The 27,124-nt window shown below is 39.7% G+C and overlaps 1 protein-coding gene across 1 annotated transcript; it reads right to left on the bottom strand.

Annotated features, from left to right (window-relative positions):
- Positions 1 to 808: 808 nt before the first annotated feature.
- LOC108232205 (proline-rich transmembrane protein 1-like) lies at positions 809 to 26,914 on the bottom strand. The gene is made up of 3 exons (XM_017409828.3): positions 26,538 to 26,914; positions 20,547 to 20,771; positions 809 to 1,887 (listed from the first exon to the last, which is right to left on the bottom strand). The coding sequence occupies exons 1-3, from the start codon at positions 26,685 to 26,687 to the stop codon at positions 1,732 to 1,734; spliced, it is 531 nt and encodes a 176-aa protein (XP_017265317.1). The 5' UTR covers positions 26,688 to 26,914; the 3' UTR covers positions 809 to 1,731.
- Positions 26,915 to 27,124: the final 210 nt, after the last annotated feature.

Raw genomic sequence — 27,124 nt, 5'->3', positions numbered from 1 at the left:
AAAGGGAAAGTTAGAATTGTTTGCCACGGCGTACCGACTGCTCCTCCACAAAAGTGTGTGACCAACTCTCAGTTTAACGTTCTGTAGTAAAGGCTGTAAAAACCATAAAACCTAAACTGTGGTTATACAAAAACCGTAAACGATATCAAAGTGCCGGTTTGGGCATCTAAATAACAAATTTCAGTGATCTATTAAAATGTTGAAAGCTCCATTCCTATTTATTTATTTATTTGGTTCACAGAGTTCAGTCAGATTTTTATTTTTTACAACAAGAGAAGAAAACGCTTCTTGTTCTGGTTTTTGTATTCACATTCATTGCTCCCCATTTCTTTCAGAAGCTTTTTCTACTAAACGCAACATCAACCAGATAAACCCACCAGGGTCTGCCGGATAACCAAACAGCAAGATGCAGGGAAAAAAAAGACACGAGAAAGAAAAGGATAGGAGACTGAGAAAATAAACAACGGATATGCGATGATGGAAATAAAGCTTTATTATTGCGTAAGTTTGAAAAAAAAAAGAAGGAAACAAAAGAGCAGATGCAGAAGTCAGAGGAAACACGAGCGTGAACAAAGATGTGCATGATGAAAACATGAGAATCTTTAAATAGAGAAAGCGATAATGGGACTGAGAGGGACAAAACATTTACTGTTAGAGTCTTGGAAAGTACAGAGGAACTCCTAATTTCTTCCAAACGTTCGAATTCCCCTGCTTCTTTATTCAAACACCACAATGCAGCAGACATCTGGAAGTCATTACTCACATCCTGAAGGTTTCTTTTTTCTCTCTCTCTCTCTCTCTCTCTCTCTCTCTCTCTCTCTCTCTCTCTCTCACTCTTGTCTAGTGCATCTGACTTGTGTCATGAGTTGAGAAAGACCCGCACTGTGACTGGAGAGGGAGGAGTGTTTGGTACTTGAACACTTGAAACCTTCGGATTGTTTAGAACACTGCACATAATCTTTGCCGTTCCAGGAATTATAAAGCTGTGTCAAGAATTCTGTGCCTCCTTCTAAGGCTGTGCGTGAAAGCAGGGAGCAGAAAAAATGCTTCAGACAAACAAAAGCCAAGATCAGAGATGGGAACGCTGATGCAGAAATACTAAACATGTGTGAAAAATGCATGTAATTTGATCAAAATGCATGAGATTGCAGACTGGAGCACAAATATTTGGATGTAGTTACATAAGACAAAAAAAAGCAGACAGGTAGCACAAACGGTTCTTTATCATAATACACTTTATTTATGATGATATTCTTTACTTTTTTTTAGAAAAAGCATTCTTAAGCTTTGTTTTATTAAAGTAAAAAGAAAAGGCAGCTAGAAAGAAAGAAAGAAAAAAAAAAACAACCATACCGCTTGAGAGAGAGCCACTGAGCCTCTGCTGTTTCTGCTCTCCTGATGATTTCCTGAGAGGCTGATTGCTCAATTTTAGCTGGAATAAACAAAACTGCTTTGGTGTGATTTAGAAATAAGAGGCAAAAAGAGGCCCAGATCCTGACTCAGTGTGCTCTCTCAAAATTAAAAACAACGACAACAATCAAATCCTGATTACAATCTCTTTCTTAAAGCCACCCCTCACCCCTCCCGAACAGACACACGATTTCAAGGTTAACATTTTTCAATAAACACTCAACCTGATGGTGGATAATGTTCCTAATATGTTTTGGATAAGTGAAGTAGAATGAGCATGAAAACTAAAAAAAAAAAAAAAAAAAAAAAAGGAGAGCGAGTTTAGGAACTAGCAACAACTACGACGACAATCACGTAGATGATGAGTAAGACCAGGGATCCAAGTCCGAGGCCCAGAGCCACGTGGTTCAGCGTCTTGGCTGTCCTGCTGTTTCTCTCTGCTCCCATTCGATCACCTGTGTGGTTGGCTTCACGGGCCTGAAAGGGGAGAAAAACAAAAAAGCACATGGTTAGAGCCATGCTCTGGAGCTGATTATAATGTTTAAGTCGGAGCTCCACCAAGATGAGCGGGTGAAACCTTTCAGAGGTAACTGAAGCTGTGGTTAGCTGTCACCAAACTGCACCTGGAAAAAGCTCGGCTCAAGAGTTTCCTGACACTGAACGTGAACTACACGTATTTATTAGAGGTTGCTGTGAGTAAACTGTACTTTCTGGGATTTATACGCCTGTAGGACGATCAGCTGCAGATCCCAACTATCAGACTGTCACAGCTTACACCGTTTAGTATTTTTTGTCCCTGTCTGTTTACATCCTTCTTAGACCATTAGACAACCAGCTCCTGGTGGGATGTAACAACTGCCTTTGTGTATTTAAATCAGAGGAGACTGAAAACAGCTAAAACTTTGTGCAGCCCAGGTCTGAGCTAATAAATCTTTACAAACAGAACTTACTGCAGATGCTGGGTCTAAACATAAAATCGCAGTCGACAGAAAACAGCATTTAACTACGTGGTTGCTATGCTGTTTGAAGTATTAGCAAGCCAGATATGTTTACACAGTCACATATCCTCTATTGATTCATTAAAACGTTACCTCTGATCAAGACAGGACACCACATAAAATCATAAATTGTTTGGGAGAGTGCACATGAATCATGTTGTTAGTAAACAATAAAATAATATATGATAACTGAAGTGCCACCAACGACACATAATCCACCCGTTCATAGACACAATCTAGGGTTTCACATTTCTATGTTACTCAGAGGTGAGGTAACAAGCCTTGACCTTTAACCCCATGACCATGAAATCAATAGGCATAATCCTTGACCCTTGAGGTGTCCAGTTATTCAGTCTGAAATTCCTACATGACACGGTTGCAGAGGTAGAGAATGGACAAGGTTTTCACGAAGGGGCCAGCTGTGACCCTGACCTCTGACCCCATGACCTCGAATTCAATAGGGATCGTCCTCGACCCACGAGGCGCCTAGCTGCGCAGTTTGACATTTCTGTGTTGAAGGGTTATCAATTTAGAGCTTGGACAAGAAGTTGTCCTACTATACTATTACAATACGTCCCATCTCAGGACGGGCGTGTAAAAAAAGACATCACTCAGGATTTTCACATTAAGTATACAAAATAAGAAATCTCACACAACACGTAATTAAGTGAACTCTCATAAAGCAAACAGATAACAGGTTGTACAGTAACTGGATGGTAACTGTGCATGATAATTACACAGCAATGTAATGTTTACTCCGTGATGTAAGCTCAAATGATGGCTATGGCTTGATTAAGAAAGAAAAGGAGCAAATAAAAAGCACCATATGTGACAGACGTTTGTTACAAAAAGGTTTGGTTGGATTAAAAGAGGGCTCAGTTCCCTGAGACCCATTCGGCATGGACCACTACAGATCTGCTGTGGTGTTCAACACCAAGCTGTCAGGAGCAGGTTCTTAAATCCTCTTGTTTGTGAAGTTCTTGCCTCTCTTTTTCTACCTTTTCTGTGTCCTCCTTCTTACAGGTGGTGGTGCAGTGTAACAGTTAGCACAGCAAGTCCTCCTCTTCTACACCTACAAAACTTTAGTCAGCTTTGTTCAGAGGAATCTTGAGCTGACTTGAACTTAACTGTTGTAAATAAACTACCTGCTGAGTTGGAATCTGTACTGGGGTCTAAGTGAGATCAGGACAATCGAGCTCCATGAATCTGGCTCATTTGTCCAGCACATCCATGGGTGGACTGAGGTCTGGAGAAGTTTGAAGCCAAAGGAAAACACCTAAATCACTGTTGTGTTCCTCAAACCTTTCTTGGATCATTATTCTGTTGAGGTTGTGGTGGTGAATCCACACTGCAGGCTGACGAAACAAGGAAATGTAGAACGGGAACAGGTGAGGTTCGTGACAGGCTGACTGAGAAGCTGAACTGACGGAGACTGAGTAACAGCACCATAAAAACCACAAGAACACAAGTGAAACAAAATACGGGGACATGGTCAAAATGACAGGAAAAAACCCTGACAAAACTGAAAAACACTAAACAAAAATGAACCAAAATAACCAGGTCCTGACAGGCTGGGTGCATTTTAAAGCTTAAACGGAGCACTGTCATTGACTGGCTGCTCTCATCAAAGTCACATAACTCACTACTGTCTATCCCCCCACATCCCGTTTCCCATCAAAAAACTGTCATTTCTGTTTCGTCTGTTGGCTTCTTTCAAAAACAAAACTGCTGATATCTCGTCCCACTTTACACCAGGAGTAAAATCACCGCTGTTTTTCTTCTTCTGCTGTTTTTTTCTTCTTCATTTGCAGCAGACTCAGTGCAGCTCAGGCAGAATGTTGCTCCAAACAGGTCAGCTGTACAAATTCTGCTCAAACTGCAAACCTGTGCTTTGATAAATGTTACGGGCCACTTTAGAGTTTGATCACCACAGATGCGGAGCTTTCCAGAAGAGCTGCAGTTATGAGAGTCATCCCGCTGTGACAAACCAGCCCACGTCGAAGTCCTTCGAACATTTATGTTCGCTCAAATATTTCCCCGCTTGTTTCATTTCTTCAATAGCACTGTTTTCTTTTAAATAATAGAAAAAAAAATCGATGTAGCTCTTAAATCCTAATCTGCTACACGTACACTACCATTAAAGAAAGTACGAATCTGATCCAACGTATGGATTTTTCTTCTCCACAAGTCTTAAAAATTATTGCTCTAACTGATCCTCACTTTACAAACATTTGAAGGTCTTCATCAACAGAAATATATTTAACAGCATGATATAATAGTGATCAAATAATTTTAAAATTTCATTGGGCAATAACTTCAGAAAACACGTATTCCTGCAAAACATCCCATCTCATTAAACTGACACCCTGTCTAATCTTATCAAACTCCTAATTCCTATTTATTGTCTTCACAACGGTTTTATTTAAATCCAAGATGGCGCTTGTGGTCAGTTTTTCTCAGTACATTATGTGTGTGGTATACCACTGTTGCATTTGCAAGTTGTGGAAATCCCCCACGGAGCTTAGAGAAACCATCAATATGGCTCGACTCTAAAACAATTGGTTCTTCGACTCAAAACATAATCGATGTGTTAAGGCTGAAAGGAGCATTTCTTCATGGTAAAGCTCAGAGACAACATTGTTTTGTTCAACACATACTTAGAAAAGTGTTAGAAAATGATTTATTGTCATCCCAGTTGGTCAAAATGTCTTTTCTAAGGACTGTAGTTATATTCAGTGGCATGTGATTATGAAGTAAAAGTTTTCAACAACTACAAACCAGCAGATGACACGGCTTTTACTGAACTGAGACTGTCAAACATTATGGGTGATAATCTGAGCATGTTGCTCAATTATACTGAATTCACAATTGTCAGCAAGTATGCTCAAAAGTAGAACCTGAAACCACACAACACTCACTGCTGTTCTTGTTCCTGCAAGGTGCACTTAACTTGCTCGATCAAAGTTTAATTTCAGGAAGTGACGGTTAGAACTGCCAGTAAGCCAACTCTGCCATAACGCTTTTTTTCTTTTTATCAGAACACACAGTATATGAAATTCAACAGCACTGGGCTTATTTATGGAAGCTAACTTATGATTTATGTCAAGCCTACAACCCTCGGCAAAATACAGATTCAACTCCATGCAGATGATTAGTCTTTCATATATGAAAAAGACAAAACAATCCAGTCACACATATGAACACTGCTGAACACTCTGGCTTTATAAAAACATTTAAAAGCCCAACAACAATTCAGAACTAATTATCTAGTTTACTGCACCTTTTAGGTAAAGCAGAAGATGATTTTATGCAAACAGTATGCATTTTAGATTTAAGGAAGTGCAGTTCAGGCATCTAAAATAACTACATATATGTGCATAAAATGATGGACAGTTTTCTCATTTGTTCAGTGAAAAGTAGGTTCAGCAATGGTTAAGTCATTTTTCTAAATAATGTCTGGGCAAAAAGTGTTATAACTTGTCTCTGGGAAAAAACATACAGTATTACCCCAGGAAAAAAGGGGATTCAAACATGATTTAAAAATTTATGGTGGAAATCGGAAACCAAAAAACAAAACAAAAACAAGTACAAAGTTGATCTGTTGATCTGACAACTGCTCAACAAAAAATGTTGGAAACTCATTTTCTTGTGTTCTGCATTCAGTTTGACTTGATCAGAGCCCCCCGCCTCTCGCACAGTGACTGCTGGGGATAGGCACCAGCTCCCCACGACCCAAAATGGAGAAGCGGGTAAAGAAAATGGATGGATGGATGTTCAGAGCCACGAGGGGCTGAAGGCTAGCCCTACAGTCAAGGGGCAAGAGGTCAGACACACCCTGGACAGACAGCCAGTCCAACACAGAGACACACCTGAGGACATTTTAGAATTACTAATTAACCTAACGCAGGAAACCAGAGTACCTGAAGAAATCCACATACCTATGGGGAGAAGATCCAAACTTCACACAGAAAAGACCCAGTACAGTTTCAAACCTTGGACCTTCTTGTAGTGAGTGCTAACCACCTGCACCACCTTGGAGCACATCAGATCCCCCCCCCAACCTCCATTAATGAGATCACTAAAAAAAATCAAGCTGTTGTAAAAGCCAAAGAAGGAGCAAATAAAAGTAACAATCCTATTTTTAAGTTAGGTTACACAAAGCCAAAAAGTCCAGCTGTTAAATGATACTAAAGAGAAGTTACTCTTTTTATCAGGAGTCTGAGAAATCTTCCAGTCATTTCTATGATGTCAACTTCCTCTATGCAATCTCTTAAACCAGCAGCTTTGTTTTCTTTGGACAAAACAAGCTACATGCCCACTAGGGAAAATGTTAGGCTTCAGAGAGAAAGTCTTTCTATGAATATCTTGTTAAACTTGCCAAACTTGTCACCAGTGTGCTGCATCTAATGGAATGGTATGTTATCAGCTGGCAAAAACCCCCTTACAGGACTGTTTGATTGGTCTAACATTGTGTAAGAGAGTACTAAGACCTGATCCTTGTAAGGAAGTTATGTTAATGTGCTGCTCTTTGGTAACCTTCCAAGACAATGTTTGCCAAGACAAAAAGGAATGGTTGCGTCATCATTTCCTGCCAGCAAACATCATTGCATTTTGTTACACACATACACTATATTGCCAAAGGCACTCACTCACTCATACAAATCACTGAGTTCAGCTGTTCCAATCACTTTCATGGCCTCAGGTGTATAAAATTAACCACTTAGGTATGCAAACTGCTTCAACAAACATTTGTGAAAGAATGTGTTGCTCTCAGGAGCTCAGTGAATTCCAGTTTGGTGCCACGATAGGATGCCACCTGTGCAACAAGTCCAGGCGTGAAACGTCCTTGCTACTAAATATTCCACAGTCAACTGTGAGTGGGGTTATAACAAAGTGGAAATGATTGGGAACAACAACAACAACTCAGCCACAAAATGGTAGGCCACGTAAAATCACAGAGTGGGCTCAGTGGATGCTGAGGCTCATAGTGCACAGAGGTCACCAACGTTCTGCAGAGTCAACACCTACAGACCTCCAGACTTAATGTGGCTTTCAGATTCGCTCAAAATCAGAGCAGAGAGATTCGTGGAATGGATTTCCATGGCCAAGCAGCTGCATTCAAGCCTTACATCACCAAGTGCAAAGCGTCAAATGCAGTGGTGCAAAGCAAGCCACCACTGTACTCTAGAGCAGTGGAGACATGTTCTCTGAAGAAGAATCACGCTTCTCTGTCTGACAATACAATGGATGAGTCTGGGTTTGGTGGTTGCCAGGAGAACGGAAATTGTCTGACTGCATTGTGGCAAGAGTAAAGTTTGATGGAGAGAGGATTGTGGTGTGGGGTTGTTTTTCAGGACCTGGGCTCGGCCGTGTAGTTCCAGTGAAAGGAACTCTTAATGCTTCAGCATATCAAGACATTTTTGTGGGAACAGTTTGGGGATAGATAGCCCCTTCCTATTCCAACATGGCTGTGCACAGTTGCACAAAGCAAGGTCCATAAAGACATGGATGAGAGAGTTTGGTGTGGAAGAACTTGACTGACCTGCACAGAGTCCTGACCTCAGCCCGACAGAACACCTTTGGGATGAATTAAAGCAGAGACTGTGAGCCAGGCCTTCTGTCCAACATCAGTGTCTGACCTCACAAATGCACTTCTGGAAAAATGGTCAAAAATTCCCATAAACACTCCTAACCCTGTGGAAACCCTTCCCAGAAGAGTTGAGGTTGTTATAGCTGCAAAAGGTGGACCAACATCATAATAAATTTTATGGATTAAGAATGGGATATCATTAAAGTTCATACGCGTGTGAAGGGAGAGGAGCGAAAATACTTTTGGCAGTATAATGTACGTATGCTGTTTTTTAAATAAACAAGAATTTCCTGTAGATTGGATCACCTTTCCTGTTGCTCTCTGACTGAATGTCGAAACAGCACACTGTGAGTGGCCTCTTAACGCGTCATTACCTTCTTTTTCCTCTTCCTGGATGAAATCAGTAGTTGTAGAAAGCACTGCGTACGTGATAGCAGGGGCATTTGTGAGGAAAAAGTGCAAGGAACAAAATGGAATCAATTTAATGAATAGGTTATAGAGATGCACAAAAGAATCGACTTGCGATCGGTATTGACTAGGTTTTGGGTTGACTGGCCTTGACGGGTGATCGGAGAGTCAACACTTAAAAATTCAGCATTTTTCTGGTCAGTAAAACCACCACAGATAAGCTGTTACATCGGGCAACAGTGGTTGGCAGAAATGTTTTAATTCAGTGAAGACCTGAAATTAGATGCACGTACTATATGCGAAGTGTTTAAAAATAACCTAGAGGTAGCACAAGAGAATGAAAGATGACTTGAAGAAAAAAGCAATAGCTTGGTATTAATTATTTTCCTCACTTGAAGAAAAGTGTTTTCTATTATGGGGCGTTCATCCTGTAAACTGAGGGTTTCCATTCAAGCACTCACTGGGAGAGAGACGGCAGAACAAAACAGGGCACTTTCCCAAAACAATTCTGAGAAATGACCGTGAAGACCAGCCCGCCTTTAAGCTGCCTCTGGCCGTTCACAAATCACAGATGGAGCCGGCTACATCCTGCAGAAACGTGAGCTTTCAGAAATTAAGCGAGCTTTGCAGAACCAAAAGAAGCACGGGGCACTACACATTCAATGTGTGACAAACGTCTTCCTTATTTTTCAAAACATGGCAAATCAACTTAGTTGAAGGATTTTCTTTGTGATGCACCAGTTTGATTAAGTGAATGCAAAGTTGCTGTGCATCATCATCAATTTTTTCTTCAGCAATGAATCTGTTTACTATTGTTTAGGCTTTTAAGTACCACAGACAAAACGTCATTGCCACATCCCATTACTGAGCCGCTAAGCCGGCTTACCTTTTCACATGTTGACTGTTACTGTCTCACTTGGTGGCACAAAGGAGTGGGTTGGCTTCAACGATCCATGCCACCTTGGTTCATTCAGAAATCCCACCAGAAGGCATTTAAGCCCCAGCTTAAAGTGTTTTGTGAAAGTACCTACAGACTGAAGGAATGCATTGCAATTTTGCTTATCCCTCTGGGTTTCTCCTGCTAAAGTCATGGAATGTGTAGAATCTGGAGGTTTTGACAGCCTGTTGTAAAGCTAGCGAGCCGAAGCAGGCTGTATTTACTGACACTGAGACAGCTGTTACAGTTAGCAGAGCCCGTTAATCCAGGAACTAAACTAGAAACAAAAGCTACAGAGCCCTGATCATCATCATCAGAAGTGAGTCAAATGGGATTTTGAAAATTTACAGCACAACGCACTGTATAATTATAAAATAAAACGCTAATGTAAAGTTATTTTGTGAAACACGTTTATTTTACAAAAAGGTCTGTTTCTTTACGCTTAAGTGAAACATATTTGAGGAACTGTACTTTACAAAAAGATATATACAGGAGATATCTAAAAGGATATATCTAAAGATATTTTTTAGGCACTTTAATAAACAAATAAATGTTCAGTAAAACTGGATTTTCCTTTACTGTATTCTTGTCATGATTTTGGGATATTTAAAAAAAAATCAGGATATTTTAATGTGACAAGTTTAAGGTGAAAAAAATGTGGTTTCATCACAAGTCATGGAATTCAGACCAAAGAAAATTATAATTTGAGAAAAAGAATAGATTTAGGGAAAAAAATAAAACAAGGCTAAAAGATGACTACACTAAAACAAGGCCCTAGAATTTATATCACTGTCTGAAAAATGTAAGTTCATTCTGTACTTTTTTTAACTTTCCTACTATCCACATCAACTTTAGAAATACAAATATCATGTTTCTGCACCCACAATACTGCAGCAGGATTGCACTGATTGATGCAACAAAAAAACTTTTTTTTTTCTGTGTTGGCAATATGTCAAATCAAAAAAAAAAAATCTGTCCTTGACTTTACCACAGTGTGCAGAGGGGAAACCAAGCTGAGCAAATATTTACATTACCCGTGGGTGAAGCTCTGTGTGTAGTCAGTGTTTAACTGTCTCCACAGTAAAAAGGCATCTATTTAATTCTACTGAAAGACGTGTTCACACCTTAATGACGTCCACCAAAGAACCGGCGGACGTCACTTGTGATGAATGTGTTTCTCCAGCAGTAATACTCCAGACTGCTTTTTGAGTCTGTAATTTACAACTGGATTAAACACATTAAACAACAATAATCCTGGGTTTGTGCTGAGTAAGTGTTTGATCAGCAGCCCAGTGGTTTATACCTGTGAACTGAAACAGCAATTAGTCTGAGAAAAACTGGACACTGATTGCTATTATGGGTGGGTTTTTTTTTTTTTAAATCCTTATCTTGTGCAAATTTGCCAAATGAAGGTAACCAGTAATTAAATAACAAACATGTTTCAGAAACTGTCAAGAGGAATTGATCCCATATTAGAGGCTTTTTTTTTTCCTTTAAAACTGTCTACAGCTTTGGATTCAATAATCCCTCTCAGTCGCTGTTTGATGTTTAGCCACTGTCAATAAGAGCAAAGCAGTGAGGAAAGGCCACATTTCCATGAAACAAAAGAGCATTTGATGGCTGCAACACAGAGGCAAAGAGTGGCCTGGAACTTGAACTGGGGATCCAATTCAGATCCTAACAAAACACTTCTTGTCTGGACATTCCAGTGGAAGTTGTGCTACTACATTCATTCGCCTTCCAACAGACAGTTAATTTTGCTTCCTTTCCATAAAAGTCTAAACATGCATGTTTACCCGAAACACCCACTGCTATAACTTATTCTTTTTCCATTATCAAAGCACTTTTAACATTTTCCTTTCTGTTCTGGCTGAAGTATAAATAGCTGAATGTTAAATTGAAGGGATTCAGTCAGCTAGCAGCCCTTATCTGCCTCTATCTGTTATTTCTCTCCGTCCTGTTGCTGTCACTGGCTGCTTTCCTGTTTGTTTCAGTTGTCAGCTAGGAAACCGATAAAAAAGATTGCAGCTTGGCACGCACTCATGAAATCGCAAGCCAAAATGTTTCTCCCCCAGGATTCATCCTCTTATTCCATATTAGGTGCTCTGGGACCAAACATAAGGACGCTCTGGGGGTTATATAGGCTATTAGCCCCACTGGGACAGGCATGTGGACCATTTTATTTGGTTTCGCACACCCCGGGGAACGCTGTGATGGTGCAACGTTCGGCTGACGGTCAGTGTGTCCAAGTCAGTATGACATTTAGCATTACAAACAATGGAGGATGCTTTAGCTGGAGCTGTGTGTTGTGGGTCTTTAGGTTTAACTTTCAAATAAATTACAGGAGCCAAGACTCATACAACAAATCAGTTTACTCTGTGCTGCAACATGTTCAGATGGCATGTCATAGCAAACAAAGATGACAGTTAAGTAGCTTCTATCTTAAAAATAAGAATCCAGCTTTAATGGTGAATACCAAAAGACCATCTATGTGTTATTGTATGAACCGATCCCATCTTCTTATGTCTCTCACTCAACAGCCCCTATGGAACCAAGAAAGCATGTTTTTTGCCATATAGCAGGGAGTGATAACCTGTTTTTGTCACGTTTCTCAGGAACACAAGGACGAATCCAAAAATGCAGATCCCTAACAGTGAGTTTGAAACTTAACTCAAAAGAATAGAAATGTAACATAGAGCTAGGTAAGTCTGACAGACACTAATTATCTGCAATGCTGCTCCAACACAACAACACAAGAGGGGAACTGAACACAGTTAATAGCTGAGGAACTAATTACAAACAGAAGGACACCTGTGGAGAGAAACCAGGAAAAAGTGTGCTGCAAAAACACTCAGGAGGGAACACAGGGACAAAAGAAACTGGAAATATAATAATAAACCTAGAAAAAGTGCAATATCAAACACAAAAAAGTCCACCTATGACAGCATTAACCATCCAGTGGCCTTGGGGTCAAATGGACCCGAAGTTACAAGGGCTTCAGGAGGGTTAAGTCAAAAAACAGGGTAGCTAAAACATTCGTTTGTTCCCCTACTTTAGAAAACAGGGGTGCAGCTGCTTCACCTGCTCCACTGAGCTTATGCCTTAGCTTAGTTTATGTCCATACAGCTAACATTGCTCTCCCTCCGCCTCCTGACTCAGCTGAGAGAATGTCTCGCTGCAGTCCAATGGTACTGATATTACGGCACAGGTACAGGCACATGGTATTGGAATTGATACCTGATACTGGTAGAAGTACTGGTGCATCCTTATATGCAACTGTTAATTTTTGAGTTGTATGTTGAAAATTTTGGAAACCAATGCTCAACTTGTTATGGGTTTGACTGGGTGATATGCCCCCAAAATAACATTGCAATAATTTGGAGCTTTATTTCAGTCATTTTATTCATGTTTTATTCACCACTACAACTTAATGTGACCCACAGACCTTTGTCCTGTGATACTTATTCCCCTTACTTGTTTGGTACTTTACCATTTCTGAACACTAGCTAAAGTTTGTATATGGAGCGGTTTCTCTTGCTTCCAACACATAAAAACAGAGTAAAAACAGAGTCTACTGGAGAGTTTTGTAGCTGAGCGGAGGAGGGTCTGATGGAGTATTCAGGATGGGAAGGAATAAAACTATGATGCATTTAAAGCACCTGGGAAAACCTAAATTCCTAAGGAAGTGAATGCAAATTGTTTTTTACTCTCACAGTGATAAGAACATGCACACATCATCACCTATAATACATTACCTATGAGTATAAAGTGCACAGTCCCAAATGTTAGATGTAGTTAGGATGCCTACTTTTCAGTGAAGTTGTTGAACAAGAATAATAAAAAAGAAATAAATACGTTTAAATATAAAAGCTCTTGGTTTTTATTAAAGAGTTACGTTGAGAAATGATGGAGTTACATTCACTTTGGTCAAATCTTGAATATAACGTTATGTGCAATCTCAGCCAATGTTAGTAATCTGATAGACTTGTAGTGTGTGTTCTGTATGACTCTCAGCTACTACCACAGTCAATTTTGTAATAAGCTGTGGCGTCCATCTTGAACTGTGTTAACTTAAACAAGTAACCAGTTGTAGATTTCCATACAACAATTACTTCCTGAAAGATTCTTTAAAATCCTTCTAGTGATTCATGAGATAATTTGCTAACACATGCATGCACACAAGCTAATATTGTACATCATTGCCTGCCGAGATTAAACACTGAACCCAATTTGAATTGAAAATAAACACATTTATTAGAATAAAAATCAAACCTTGGTTTTATTGGTAATCAAAGCTGTAAGTAAGGTCTTAGGTTCTTTCTGGTTACTGCTCAGATCATGATCTAGTCCCTGCTTCTGCTGCTGGGAAGTAATTAGATTTCCTGGTATTATCCACCATTACAATGTACTGTGCACGGCCAATTTGCCTTCTGCAGCTTTCAGGATGGGAGGGAAGAGAACAGTGATGCATTTAAAGCAACTGGGAAAAACTGAGCGCCTCGTGAAGTAAATGCAAATGCTAAAAAAATAGTTGCTTAAACTTAAAACTGAATATCCAATAATAATTTTTGATATCACACATGGGGGAAACTTGCACCACAATGAATATACTCAAGATATCACCTGCCCTAAAATATAAGAACTGGGAACAGATCACTTTGCTCCAAAAGTACCAATGTTTGCCTGTGTTTGTTTTTTCTCCCAACCTAACAATCTACTTATAGATCTCTCTGTGTTCCATCCCTTCATGGTTCGTCCATATTCTCCAATAACACAGCTGTAATAACTCTTCCTCGATATATCGAACAACAGAGGCAGTATCTGAGGTGTAATGAGTCATTCCTTTTCACCATGTACAGGAAACACCAAAAACAACCATGAAGTCCGTTCTCTCCTTCTGCTTTGATGCCATTTCCTTAAAACTAAAAGAAATTACATCTGGCAGTGTTGAGAAACAAACTGTGGTCTTACTCTCACAGTGATATGAACATGTGCGTATGGAAAAACAAATTGCACTTTAAGTCTGTATTGAAGCCTCAAGTCCTTTAATCACGGCGGTGTTACTTCAAGAATGTTTCATCCACTTTGTTTGTGTCAATGGTAATTCACGATGGCCTTCTTCTCACAATGCAAAAATTGTTTAATGACAGTTTGAGAAAGGGGGCAAGTGCAACCTGAAGCAGTTCTAGTAAGTGAGCTGTGTTACAAATCAAGGCAGCAGATTTCACTCAAGCTGCAATAAACACCACGGGTCATGATTCACTTATATAACAAGAAAAAAACAAATTCCCAGTCAGACCGAAAGACTGTTTTAAGGGTAAACTGCAGAATGATAACAGAGTACACTTGTGTAACAACAGTATAAACAAAGTTTGTAGTTGTGTATAATTTGTTTAAGTCCTAAGTAACAACTAGATGTTTCTGCCATGACTCATACATATTAGCACATTATTCATATGTGAAAATGTGTTAAGTAATAGAAACAAGATGAAAATTTAAGCTGCAAACAGCATTGGTGGAAGTTAAAATACTAAAATGTCAGTTGGGGGACAATTTTGGGGTGAAGTTTGGTGAGTTTTCATACATGTTCGGGCTTCTAAATTAGCGCTTCTTGTGTGTCGAGAATCATAAAAATAAGAAACACTATGATTACAATAGGCCTTTGCAGTGCTTAGCTGCTCAGGCCCAAAAAAAAAAACATTCTGTGAGTTTGACTGCAGTAAGTTGGTGTTTGTGCTTTTGTGGCTTTTCTTTTGCAGCTCCCCCTCAATCTTATGTGGTTGAGGGGGAGGGAGAAGATTTATATCTGAGACTACGATGGCGTTAGTTAGCTGAACTTTTATTAGATGTTGGGACACGGATCGTGAGAGTAAAAACTCTAAGACACACTGCCTATGCATCCATCCATCCATTTTCCTTAGCCGCTTCTCCTTTCCGGGTCACAGGGAGCTGGTGTCTATCTCCAGCAGTCATTGTGTGAGAGGTGGGGGACACCCTGGACAAGTCTCCAGTCCATCGCAGGGACAAACACCCATTCATGGTCTCCCTCACACCTAGGGACAATTTAGAGTTACCAGTTAACCTAACATGCACGTAAAAATAGTTCTTAGATCTCTGCACTGGCTAGCCGTCTGTCAAAGAATTGATTTTAAAATACTATTATTGGTCTATAAAGCACTGAACTGTTTAGGACCAAAATACATTTCTGATCTGCTGGTCTGCTATGAACCTCCCAGAGCCCTCAGGTCAGTAGGGACAGGCCTGCTTTCTGTTCCCAGGGTCAGAACCAAACATGGAGAGGCAGCTTTCAGCTCTTATGCTACTAAAATGTGGAACAAACTCCCTGTAAGCTGCAGGTCTGCTGAAACTCTTAGCTGTTTTAAATCAAATCTGAAGACTTTTCTATTTGCTGCTGGCTTTCCTTAAAACTCACCCACACTGCTTTTATCTGCCATTTTATTTACTACTTCTACCTGCTATTTTATCTAAGTTGTTATCTTGTTTCTATTTGTTGTATTCGCTTTACTTTACTCTGCAAATAATGTTTTATGTAAAGCACTTTGAGTTGTCCTGTACATGAAAATGTGCTATATAAATAAATCTGCCATCTGTTATGCTAAAATTGCAGCTTATAGTTCGTATGGATCTTTTTCTTTCACGAACCAACTTTAAGCAGCATTAAAGTCTATGGCAAGTGACTGGCAGGTTTGCATGTATTAGTGAGTTGCTTCCAATCAGCATAAACTGGAACATTAACATCCACAGGTGCACACGGATGTTCAACAGGTATGTCTCATTCAGGGCTGCAAAGGCAGGCACAGCTCACTTTATTTTGTTTAGAAAAACACACCTTTCCAAACTGTAACACCCCCACACTGAAACTGACAGCAACAATTTGGAGACAAAAGAGACCAGATTGATCAGTTTATGTAAAATCTGATCAATTTCTGAACCTTTGTTAAAAAAAACAAAAACAAACAAACAAAAAAAAACCAAACTTTGCTCCTATGTAATATATCTTCACCATTACTGAGTTGAGTTCCTAACAGCAGAGAGGAATGAGCTCTTTCCTTACTGGTTACAGCTCAGAACATGATCTAATTCCTGTGTCTGCTGAAGAGAAGTAATTAAATTTCCTGGTATTATCCACAATTACCATTTACTGTACACAGCCAAATTGCCTTTTGCACCAATGACGTTTTGTTTCCATTCCGGTAAGAATGGAAACCTGAAGCCTAATTAAAAATTCTTATTTCTGTAAATAAGAATAAACCTTTATCTACCTATCTCAAGAAGGAGGACGTTGAAGCGATAAACTTGCTATAACTGGTAAAAAAAAAAAAAAATCAGAAAAGTACTCTCTAAAGGACTTCTACATGTTATAGTTTCAAACAAAAAATAAATTTGGCTTATCTGGTTTAAAACTGACAACTCTCTTGATTTAACCATCTGACTGTAAAAGGCAGAGCTCTTTCAAAAAACAAGAATCTTTGAAAAGAAAAAAGAATTAAACAGGCTGAATCTAAATAAAACAAATCTATTGTCTTCAAACAAAATGGAAGCATACAGTAGGTTGGGTAAGCTAAAAGAAAAGCTTAAGAGGGTATAATATTCAGGTAGTAAGTAAATACAGCAGTAAACAAAGTCCTGTAGTGTTTTTCCATAAAAACTAAAACCGGAATGCATGCAAACAACGTAATTGCTTTTTTTTTTTAAACTTTCAGGTTCAGGCAAGAACTTGCATAGTTTTTTAACACACCACCGCTCAGGCAGATCTAATGCAAATACCAGAACAAAAATCTGATTTTTTAGCCTCTGAGCCCACACTGAGATGCAAAGATAATGAATAATAGTACCAACAGCTGAAACAGTGGCTGTATTTCTGTATCCATGGAAACAGCCCAAATTAAAACAGACAGCTGCTTTTAGATGCTACAGAAAGTAAACAATTTGTGGTAAATGTACTTGTAGTGTATAAATACATTTAGTTCATTTGCCAAACAATAAGTAACAGAAAATAGAGCAAACAAATGCCAAATAATACCCTTTAAAAGTGAGTTGACCAACACAATATTCAGTGTTTTGGGGTTTTATAGGTAAATCAAGATCCCAGCTGGTTAATATTAACTCAGTGAGATCAGCTTGCTGATATCAATTTCTTGTTTGTGCTGAAAGTCCATGTGTTAGGAACAGTTGCTCAATGGAAAAACAGTTTTATGCAATCCAGTTCTCTCTTTTTTATTCTGTTTGATGGTGTACCACGACCAACTTTAAAAAATCACCTATTTTTTAAATTTTTTATACATTTTACCTGTTAATTTAAAATGGTTTTTTTTTTTTTTTTTTTTTTTACATAAAACTGCATTTATTCAAATTAAATAGAAATGTGTTTAGATATGTCACTGTGTGGTTGTGGTCTTAAGTAAATAAGTGAAGCTGCTATGAAACAAAGTCTCAGTATTAAGTACAGGAAAATATTCAATGACCTTCAGGCATTAAATTGACTTGGATTTCTTTTTTTTTTAATAAAACCAAAATTTTCACTAAAGAAGAAAAGAGCTGTACTCAGTGTTAGTGTAGAACCAGAGGTAAGCTGACAAGTTTTGAGATGCTTCAAACATCAATGAAAATGCTTGATGCTAAATGTGGAAAGTTAAAAAAAAATAGATTTCCACATCTGTTGCTGCTGCTAAAAGGAATGGCTAAGTGAGCTGTCATCAGCACACCTCCTGACGGTCATTATCTAAACAATGTGTGGCATGCTGACCCCAGGATGCCTTTACAGATGAAGTACAGAAAGTTTCTTGTATCCACAGTTATTAAAACACATTTAGCCTTTCAGACATCATAGTAACTAGGTTAAATTTAGTTTCAAGGCCAAAGATTTTTAGCTCAAAAATACATGAGCAGGCTGCTAACCTGTAGACTCCTGCAGGGTGCAATAGATTGACATATTATATATATAATTATATATATAATAATATATAATTTCTCTTTGAGATTCTTTGCAGAAGTACTTGGAAATGAGCTCAAGACACATCTCCTTCTTAACAAGGAAGAAACTCCCAGCAGAACCAGGTTCAGAATGGACGGCTGTCTGGTTCAACAGGAAAGAGACAAAAACACAGTCAGCTCAGATCAGCTCAGAGTCGACGTCAGAGCTGATGCCACACATTAACTCCGTCAGATCCCCCAGATGTTTGATGGGGAGAGATCGAAGGACCAGGCTCAGCACAGGAGGACCTCACCACAATGTTTTTAAAAATTTTCTCCATCTACACATTCTAACAGAACAACAAAATTTCCACATCGCACCACTCAGGTGGTAAGAATATTAATAACGTATCAAAATACAGAAACAAAAACATCCTTCGCTAAAGATTCTTCCAAAACTTGTTTTTTTTCCTTTGATTTCCAGTTTCCTCTCAGTTGTTAATTGTTTCAGCACATTATAAAAGCAGAAAATCTTTGTTTTAATTTTTAATTTTTATTTTTTGAAGTAGTGTAGGCAGGGCTTGTATTGTGACCTTCACTTACTGTTCTGACTGACTCTGGCAACTGCCTGATAACACTACCCCTCCGAACGTGATGCCACCACGTTGGCCCTCTGGTGCCTGCTCTACACATATCAGCTCCATATGAATCAAATTAATAGCATACCCATCACTGGCCTGCATGTGGACCAAAGTGTATCTAAACTGAACGGTTACATCTTTATTTTGTCAGTGAATCTGTTGGATAAAAGTATGTAATTGAAGCACTAAGTCACTTTTTCCTTTTTTTAACATACACCAACCTTTTAAACAAAGCTGAACTATGTTAGCAAGAGTTAGCAGTTCTTGTTGTATTTTTTAATTCATTTAAAACATTTGCCTGACTTGTTTTCTTTATGTAATGGCATCCCTCACATCATGTTATGAGAAAGTGCAAAACCAAACTTTTCTGAGTTTTGTCACACTCAAAAAAAGCTTGACTATTACAAACACTCAGAAACGCAACCAAGAAACTGACACATAGTATATAGATGAGATGTAGGATGTTGTAAGACTGGAAAATGCCACACTATCTATCTCACGGTCTGTTTCTTTCACATCCCTTCCCTTAACTCTCATTGACGACCCAAACCTCTTGTACTCAATCACATGTTGAGTTCCCTTTATTAATTATTCACGAGTTAAAAGTGGAACAGAAAACCACTTTTATCAAAGTGAAATGAACCACAAAAGCCAAAATAACAACAATAATTTTCCTGTTATTTTTACAGCAGAAAAGGTTGTTGTTGTTTTTTCTTTTGTCATTATCTTTGTTTCCAATTAGGATTAATTCAAGATTACAACTTCAAAAAACCACGAGGGAATGCAGGAGTGTGGTCTCTGTCCAAAAACAAAAGGACAAAACAGAACTGAAAGTAAAACCTATCTCAGAGCCTTTCAAGCATATTCAATTCTTATCACAATCTTCTCTTTGTGGGAAAAACGTTGTTTATTGAGTGGAGGAAAATCTTGCCCTTCTCACATATGGCTTTTTCCCACGCGCTCAACTCTGCCCTACTTGGGTCGACCAGGCATAAGTTGTCTTTCCGTTGAATGGTCCCACCCACTTTCAGGTCGCCGAGTCGAGCTGAACTTTTGACGTCATCAGACTGCAAGCCACTGATTGGCCAGAGAACGGCATCAATCATGAAAGTGTCTCCTTCATAAGAAACCCACCATTTTTTAATCATCTCACCCATTATTTACTTTTTAAAAACACATATAATAATCCATTAAAAGGGCAACACGTAAACCAAAGCTTTGATGCAGATATTTCTGTGCCATTTGGCTTAACAGGATTCAGAGAGAGCTAAACCAAATGGACTCCATTTACGGGCTTTGAATGGTGAAGGGAAGGTGTCCTCAAGTCGGTCACAGAATCGTGGTAGAAACTAGTGAATGTTTTGTGGCTTTCACTTATTTGCCAGTTGTTGCTATGACAACCCCCCCACATCAAGGCAGCACTCAGTTCTATAGAAAACCCCTGAAGTGCGTAGAACCGAGTCAGGTTGAATTAGAGCTAAATGAGTTGTGCTGAGACAGGACACTGAAAAAACATCTATAAAAGGGACCTACATGCACTAACATGTAATGGAAATGGTTCCGCTTACCGTGTGAAAGTGCATTCGCTTGAGTTAAGGAAGAATGTAAAACAGGATAAGTAAACTTACTGAGATGGAGTAGATGAGGGCGGCGATGCCCAACGGCATGCAGCAGCAGAGCATGGTGAAGATGGAGTAGCCCAAGTAGTCGTTTACCGGGTTTTCCAGAGGGCCTCGGGCCACATACACAGTGGGCTGAACCATGACAGCGCCCTGCTGAGCTGGGTACTGCTGGCCCACGGGGTAAGGCTGCTGGTTATATCCTGGACCATACTGCTGTGGCACCCCATAACCCTAAAGGCAACAAACAAAATACAGTTTCATTTCCAGACAGTTTATCAAGAAGAACAAGTCTAACCCCAACGAGAATAAATATAATAGCGTTGCATATAGTTGCATATAGTATACTATATATTGCAATAGTTTTAAGTTAAAACACCAAGTACACAAGTTACAATTTACGGTATTTGAATTCAGTTCCTTTTTATCATTTTCAGTTTAGTTTGCAAATTTGACTTTGTTCATACTCACAATCTACAAGCAAATATGCAAAACCAGCACAGAGGAGCAGCCTGCCTCAACACCAAGGTTTGAAGAAGTTTGTCTTCCAGAGCAGAAACAGGGCTCGTAAAGGATGCTTTTTTAAATTGTTCTAATAGGTACTGGAAGAAGTTGTGAAAGCTTGCTGCTATTGCTGGGCATTTTCTATGGCTCATGTGTTCAAATAGAGAAAAGCAAGCGACAGAAGCAGAGCTGTCTGGAGGCAGACGTTTAAGGGTGTTTCTTTTTTTGTTTCAGTCTGACATAATGCAATAATTGAAGTCACAGTGTTGGTTAAACATGCTTTGGTTGTTGCTGTCTGAAGGGTGTTATCTCTGAGCTCAAAGCTAAATAATAAAAGTAAGAACACAACAGAAGGTGGGGCGTTGCCTGATTTAGAAAACAAACAGATTATTCAATTATCAAACATCAGGCCCTTAGGCAGAAAGGCTGCTCTGCTGTGTCATGTGGAAAACTTAATTCTAACATTTTTCTAAATCATAAAGTCATTAAAAAAACAACTGATTTTACCAGACCTGAAAACAATCTAACCTCAGACGAACAATACACAATCAGTTCCACTGCATGGTAGTTTATTAAAAAAAATGTAAAAAATGAAAAAATCTCTTATAAAATAGTTATCAACAAACATGAAATCTCTATAAAACTGGGACTCTGGATAGTTATCTGCTTTGTAGCAGTGTTGTGTGTGTTAGTACAGTGCTAAAAAGGAAAAAAACATCAACAACGCTCTTTGAGAAATGTTGCTGACAAATCTGGAAAGGTTTTAGGGCTACTTCTGGGAATAAACTTGTGCAATCTGTAATACAAGAGAAACTAATCTAAAACTAATCTAAGCCAGGAGCCCAGACAAATGATCCCACGGAGACAGCCAGAATGCATTTAAAGTGTGCATGTGTTAACACTTCTACTTTCAGGTAAGTTGTGGTTTCTCTTGCCGAAGCGCAGCAGAGATGTTCTGATTTCCCCTAAAAGCAGTGTTGTGTAAACATTTACACTCAAAGCTTCTTTTGATTATGCAACTCTGGCATGTTTGTGGCTCTATGGGCGATTTATGGCCAAAGGCAACTTAAATTTGACGCTTTTACATTGGGACAGTATTCTCCGAAAAGACAGGTGGCAGTACACTACATAACCAGTGGAAAAATAGTAAAAAAAATAAAAGAAGAACAAACAGGACGTCTGGGGTGGCAAACTTTTTTTATAAGATAACACCTGACTATGTTATGTCTGAATTCCTCAGCCTATGAGGTTTTCACCAAATGACCCTGTTACTCTTCACTGAAACCAGACTGACCTTACTTCCTGTCTCTCCTCCTCACCTTCCAACATTCTAATATTTTAGATATGAACTCCTGTGTGGAATCTGGAGGTAGAGCTTTAGTTCGGAGCTTCCCGTGCGGGCTGGGACTTTGATGTTAATTCTTTACTGTCTTTAAGGCTCCATGTATGTCGTGAACCATACATAAATAAACCTGTTTGAGTGATTTCATCTAACAGTGCCTGGAAACTGATTTTTTTTTCTCCCCACAACACGAGGAAGAACTGTAGTGATTATGGCTGCTAAGCACACAGAAATGCAATAAAGGAAGGTCATATGCTCGTCCGTTACATGCAGAAAGACGCAGAGATGGTGGCTACAGCCTGCTTTTAAAGCCGGTGTGTGTTTTGGATGAAGAAATGCACCTCAGCTACAACAGCATCAGGGCACCTCCTGCCTGGTGAATGGAGAAGGCAAGTGATCGGTGACAGGAATCTACTGGAGCCAGGACGACTGTCTACTGGAAGAGCATTTGAGCAGCTGCTGCAGTCCAAAATGACCTCAAGTATTTCTTTCTGTCACCGCAGGGATATGTACCCTGGCAGGACTCAGTGATACAGAGAGGATGTTTAAACTGGGAACATTCAGTTTGAATTTATTGATTTATTTGCTTCAAATGAAATGTTAAGTACATAAATGACATTATAGGAATAGTTAGCTGTACTATTGTATGCTTACCATAATAGAAAATAATGCTGAGGGCTACAATAAATCACTTCATTGGTTGTGATTTGCCAATCGTGGGACCAATGTTTTTCCCTCTGTGGTCTACAAACACCATGCTTCTTTAGAACTTAGAAAAAAAGGTAATAAAGTTAACCCTCCTGAAGCCTTCATAACTGAAGAAAAGAAGGGAAGCCATTGTAACTTTGGGTCCATTTGACCCGAAGGCCATGGGAGGGATGAGGAAGGTTTTAATTTTTAGTATTACAATATATTGCAAGAGCACAGTAATACAAAATCTTGCGTACTTTAGAATAATAAAACAAATACAGACAATAAAACTTGGGAACTTCTCTGGTCTGGCCATTCGATTATCTTTGAGATCTCTCAAAGAGGGATCGTGTCAATACAGGCGAACCTGCTCCAGAAGAGCACCTCTGAAAGAGTCTATTTTGAACAGAGCGCAGTCTGCTCCAAGATACAAGAACCACGCCCCCATGACACTGACCGGGGCTTAAAGACGACGGCGAGATTGTGCCACTGTTGGCGCTCGCATCCTTGTGCAATGTTCAATGCGTCATGTAGAAACCAAGCCTAAAGAGGTGCCAGTCTTCGCAGTCCTAACACACAACGGTTTTGTGAAAACCTTGGGTCAACTCTGAAGTTCTCTGAATATCAAAGTATTCTAGAGTCAAACATGAGACCATCTGTCTGAGGCTCTATTTACACAACTCTGTTTTTAAGTGAAACCAAAGCATTTCTGTCGTGAGTCAGCAGTTCGTAGACAGGAAGACAGTGATCAGATTCTCTGACACCAGATAGAGGTTGTTTGTGTAGCACCCTAACCTCACTGTTGGTCTGAACAAAAGTCCGTGGATTCATTTTTTTAAAAAAGGAAACTGCCTTCATGCTCGAGAGACTGAGGTGTCTGAGCAAGTCATTGAAATACAAAAATCCCAGCGCCAGATAGAGACCAGCAACCCCTGTAAACGTGACTTTTTAGAGACCTGTTGCCATTCAACAGGACAATGAGCCAAGACACAGAAACAAATCTACATCTGAATGTCTGAATAAGAAAAGAATTAAAAGTGTTGCAAAGGCCTATTCGCCAATCAGAGCTCAACCAGAGGCAGGACCTTCAGAAACTCTGCGTAAACAATTGACCACAAACCCCACTAAAAAAGATAAATAAATAACGGTTGAAAAGAGGAGAGGGTGAAAATCCTCCATAATGATGTGACAAACCTAAGGTAAAGGATAGCGTTATTACTTCATTTGATGCTTAAAGGGGACATAAAACTACTAAATAATTAGGCGTTTTTAATTTTCTTCACATTTGGTTAGCATTTTTGTTTAATGAGTAATCAGTTGTGTAATCTGCCTGATGGTTTTTATTTACCTCACTGAGTCTACCAAGACTCCTGAAACAGTACATTTTACAGTTCCTACTACACAAGACTTTTAGAGTAGAAATATACAAAAAATGTAGACAGGATTTAGTAAAAATACAAATTAGAAAGCTTTTATTAAGGGTTGGAATTGAGGGGGTTAGATCACCAAATGATTCCCGAGCGCGGCGGCACTGCTGCTCACCGCTCCCTCAGGGGATGGGTCAAATGCGGAGAACAAATTTCGTACACTCAGGTGTGTGACAATCAGTGGATCTTTCTTCTTTCTTTCTTATTAATTGATTTTGCTTTTGTAGCTACTCCCTGGATCCCCACAGGCGGCACAAAGGGAGATTGAAACAGTTTACGGGAGTGGTGACTTACAGTGAATTGAAAGCAAAAGCCTTCAACAGATTCAATGGGGGAGGGAGGGTGTGTGTGTGTGTGTGTGTGTGTGGGGGGGTACTTACCTGTGTGGTTTCTGTGAAAATGAAACTTCACGCAACTTAAGGTGTGTTTTACACTTAACCGTTTGAAAACAAAGCACCATGAATGGATTTATGAGAGCCTGGGAAGCTTCTCAGCTCCATCAGACACAAAAGATCCAACTTAGCTACCATAAAAACTGAATAAAAGGGGAAACTATGGCGATAAATTAGTCTTGATAAGACGCATGAGTGTTTAAGAAGATTCACAATTGCAGACAGTTTTTCAAATACAAGTCTTGAAATCATTAATCGACACTTAAAAAAGCTTGTAAAGTAGAAGAACCCGTGGAAGAATCAGGGTGTAAAGCACAACTTGAATCTTCACTGAAAAATTTAAACACAATGATAGTTTAAAGTTTTAAAAGCTCTGTTAAGAGCTTATACTGTTGCCAGGACACCGGCCACTTTAATGCTGGACACAAACTAAACCGACATTGTTATCCACAGATTTCACTGCAGCCTCATAAATGAGGCGGCTGTGGCTCAGTGGATACAGCAGTCGTCCTCCACTATGAGAGTTGGATGTCCAATTCCCCGCAGCATGTTAAAGTGCTTGGCAAAGACATAGAAGCCCTCATTGCATCTGATGTATGCCCCAGATTGTGTCATAAAGGGTTTTGAGTGGTCTGGCTAGAAAGGCGCTGTATAAGTGCAGTCCATTTACCATAATTGATAATAGGGATCGTTTTACAGACAGGAGACAGAACTGGAAGTGGCAGAGCTGAAGATGTTGAGGTTCTCCTTTGGAGTGAAGAGGATGGATAGGATTAGGAATGAGGTCATCAGAGGTACAGCACAGGTTGAAGGACTGGGAGACAAAGTTAGAGAGGCCAGACTGAGATGGTTTGGACATGTGCAGAGGAGGGACAGTCTTGGTAAAAGGATGTTAGAGATGCAGCTGCCAGGAAAAAGACAAAGAAGAAGGCCAAAGAGGAAGCAGTTAGAGAGGACATGGAGGAAGGTGGAGTGAGGACTGAGTACGCAGAAGACAGAGTTAGATGGAAGAGGGTGACAAAAGGGAACAGCTGAAAAGAAAAAGGAGAAAAAGACAGTGGGGTTTAATGAGGTCTGTTGGTTTAAATCATTTAGAAAGTCTTATCACCGCGTCTCGCAGAGGGGAACACGAAACCTGTTGCCGACGCCCAGATTTCCCAGCTTTTCACCAGCCTTGAACGCAGCACTAGGTTCGCGAATCCGGAGCGTCTCAAATGTCACGCGAGCGCACGTGGAACCTGATCCGTGCGCTCGGCTCGCGTTGACGGATCCGTCCGCTGCAGGTGATTCGTGCACGCGCACCTGGCAGCCTGTATGTGCAGCGCATGTGAAAAACTGCTCTTTGTAGCTCTTGTTGTGCATTATGAGACTAATTTATCTCCAGTTTGTTGCAGTTTAATACGTCGTTAAAAGTTTCCACAAAAAGATTACACCATGAATAGCAAACAAACAAATAAACAAAAAGAAAACTATGAAGAGGTCAGAGCAAAAGGCTACAAAGTACAAAAGCAATAAAATGAGAAAGAGAGAGAAAAATAGAGGGGAAAAAAGTTCAGAAGATTTCTTTTTTTGTTTGTTTTATTTTTTATTATAATAATCCAGCCCTGTTCACGTGAGGGAATAAAAGCAAAAGACTTGTTATTACCTGGGGCTGTGGAGGGTAAGCCTGGCCGGGATGAGGGGCTCCGGGGTATAAGCCGTCCTGGTAGGGAGGCGGCGGGGGAGACTGCATCATGGCGGACTTCTCGTCACTCCATCCCGCTGGAGGAGCGCTGGCCGACTTGTTGGGATCCATAAATTCAAAACACTGCGTCCTCTGAGCTCTCTGTAGTAAAGCAAAACCTTGTTTTCCTCCACACTCCTGGCTCTTTAAAATCCCCTCTCTAAAGAGTTAAATGTGACCTCTTTTTTTCTGACCGCAGTCGGAGCTCTCCTCTCCTGAGCTGCAGAAATACAGATGAGATGGGAACAAATAATGTCCCCACGAAAGATGTCCCCGCTCTCTGCTGCCAACGCCCCAGTAAGGACAGTAGCTATTGGCTGTCCTAAAAGTCACTGAAAGTCGAAGGCGTCGTCCCCTTAATTTGCATAGATGATCAGTAAAGAAAAAAAATCAGTAAAAAAAACAAATATGCTTTTTCACCCTTTTTTTGTCGATTCTTGTTTTATTTAACTTCAAAATTCCAACCTTTCTCCTCTATCCAGGCTCGGGACTGGCAAAAGTCACCCCAA

The sequence above is a fragment of the Kryptolebias marmoratus genome, linkage group LG16 (assembly GCF_001649575.2).
Source record: "Kryptolebias marmoratus isolate JLee-2015 linkage group LG16, ASM164957v2, whole genome shotgun sequence".
NCBI lineage: Eukaryota > Metazoa > Chordata > Actinopteri > Cyprinodontiformes > Rivulidae > Kryptolebias > Kryptolebias marmoratus.
The sequence above is the reverse complement of the archived record's forward strand: the minus strand, read 5'-3'. Positions and strand labels throughout refer to the sequence as shown.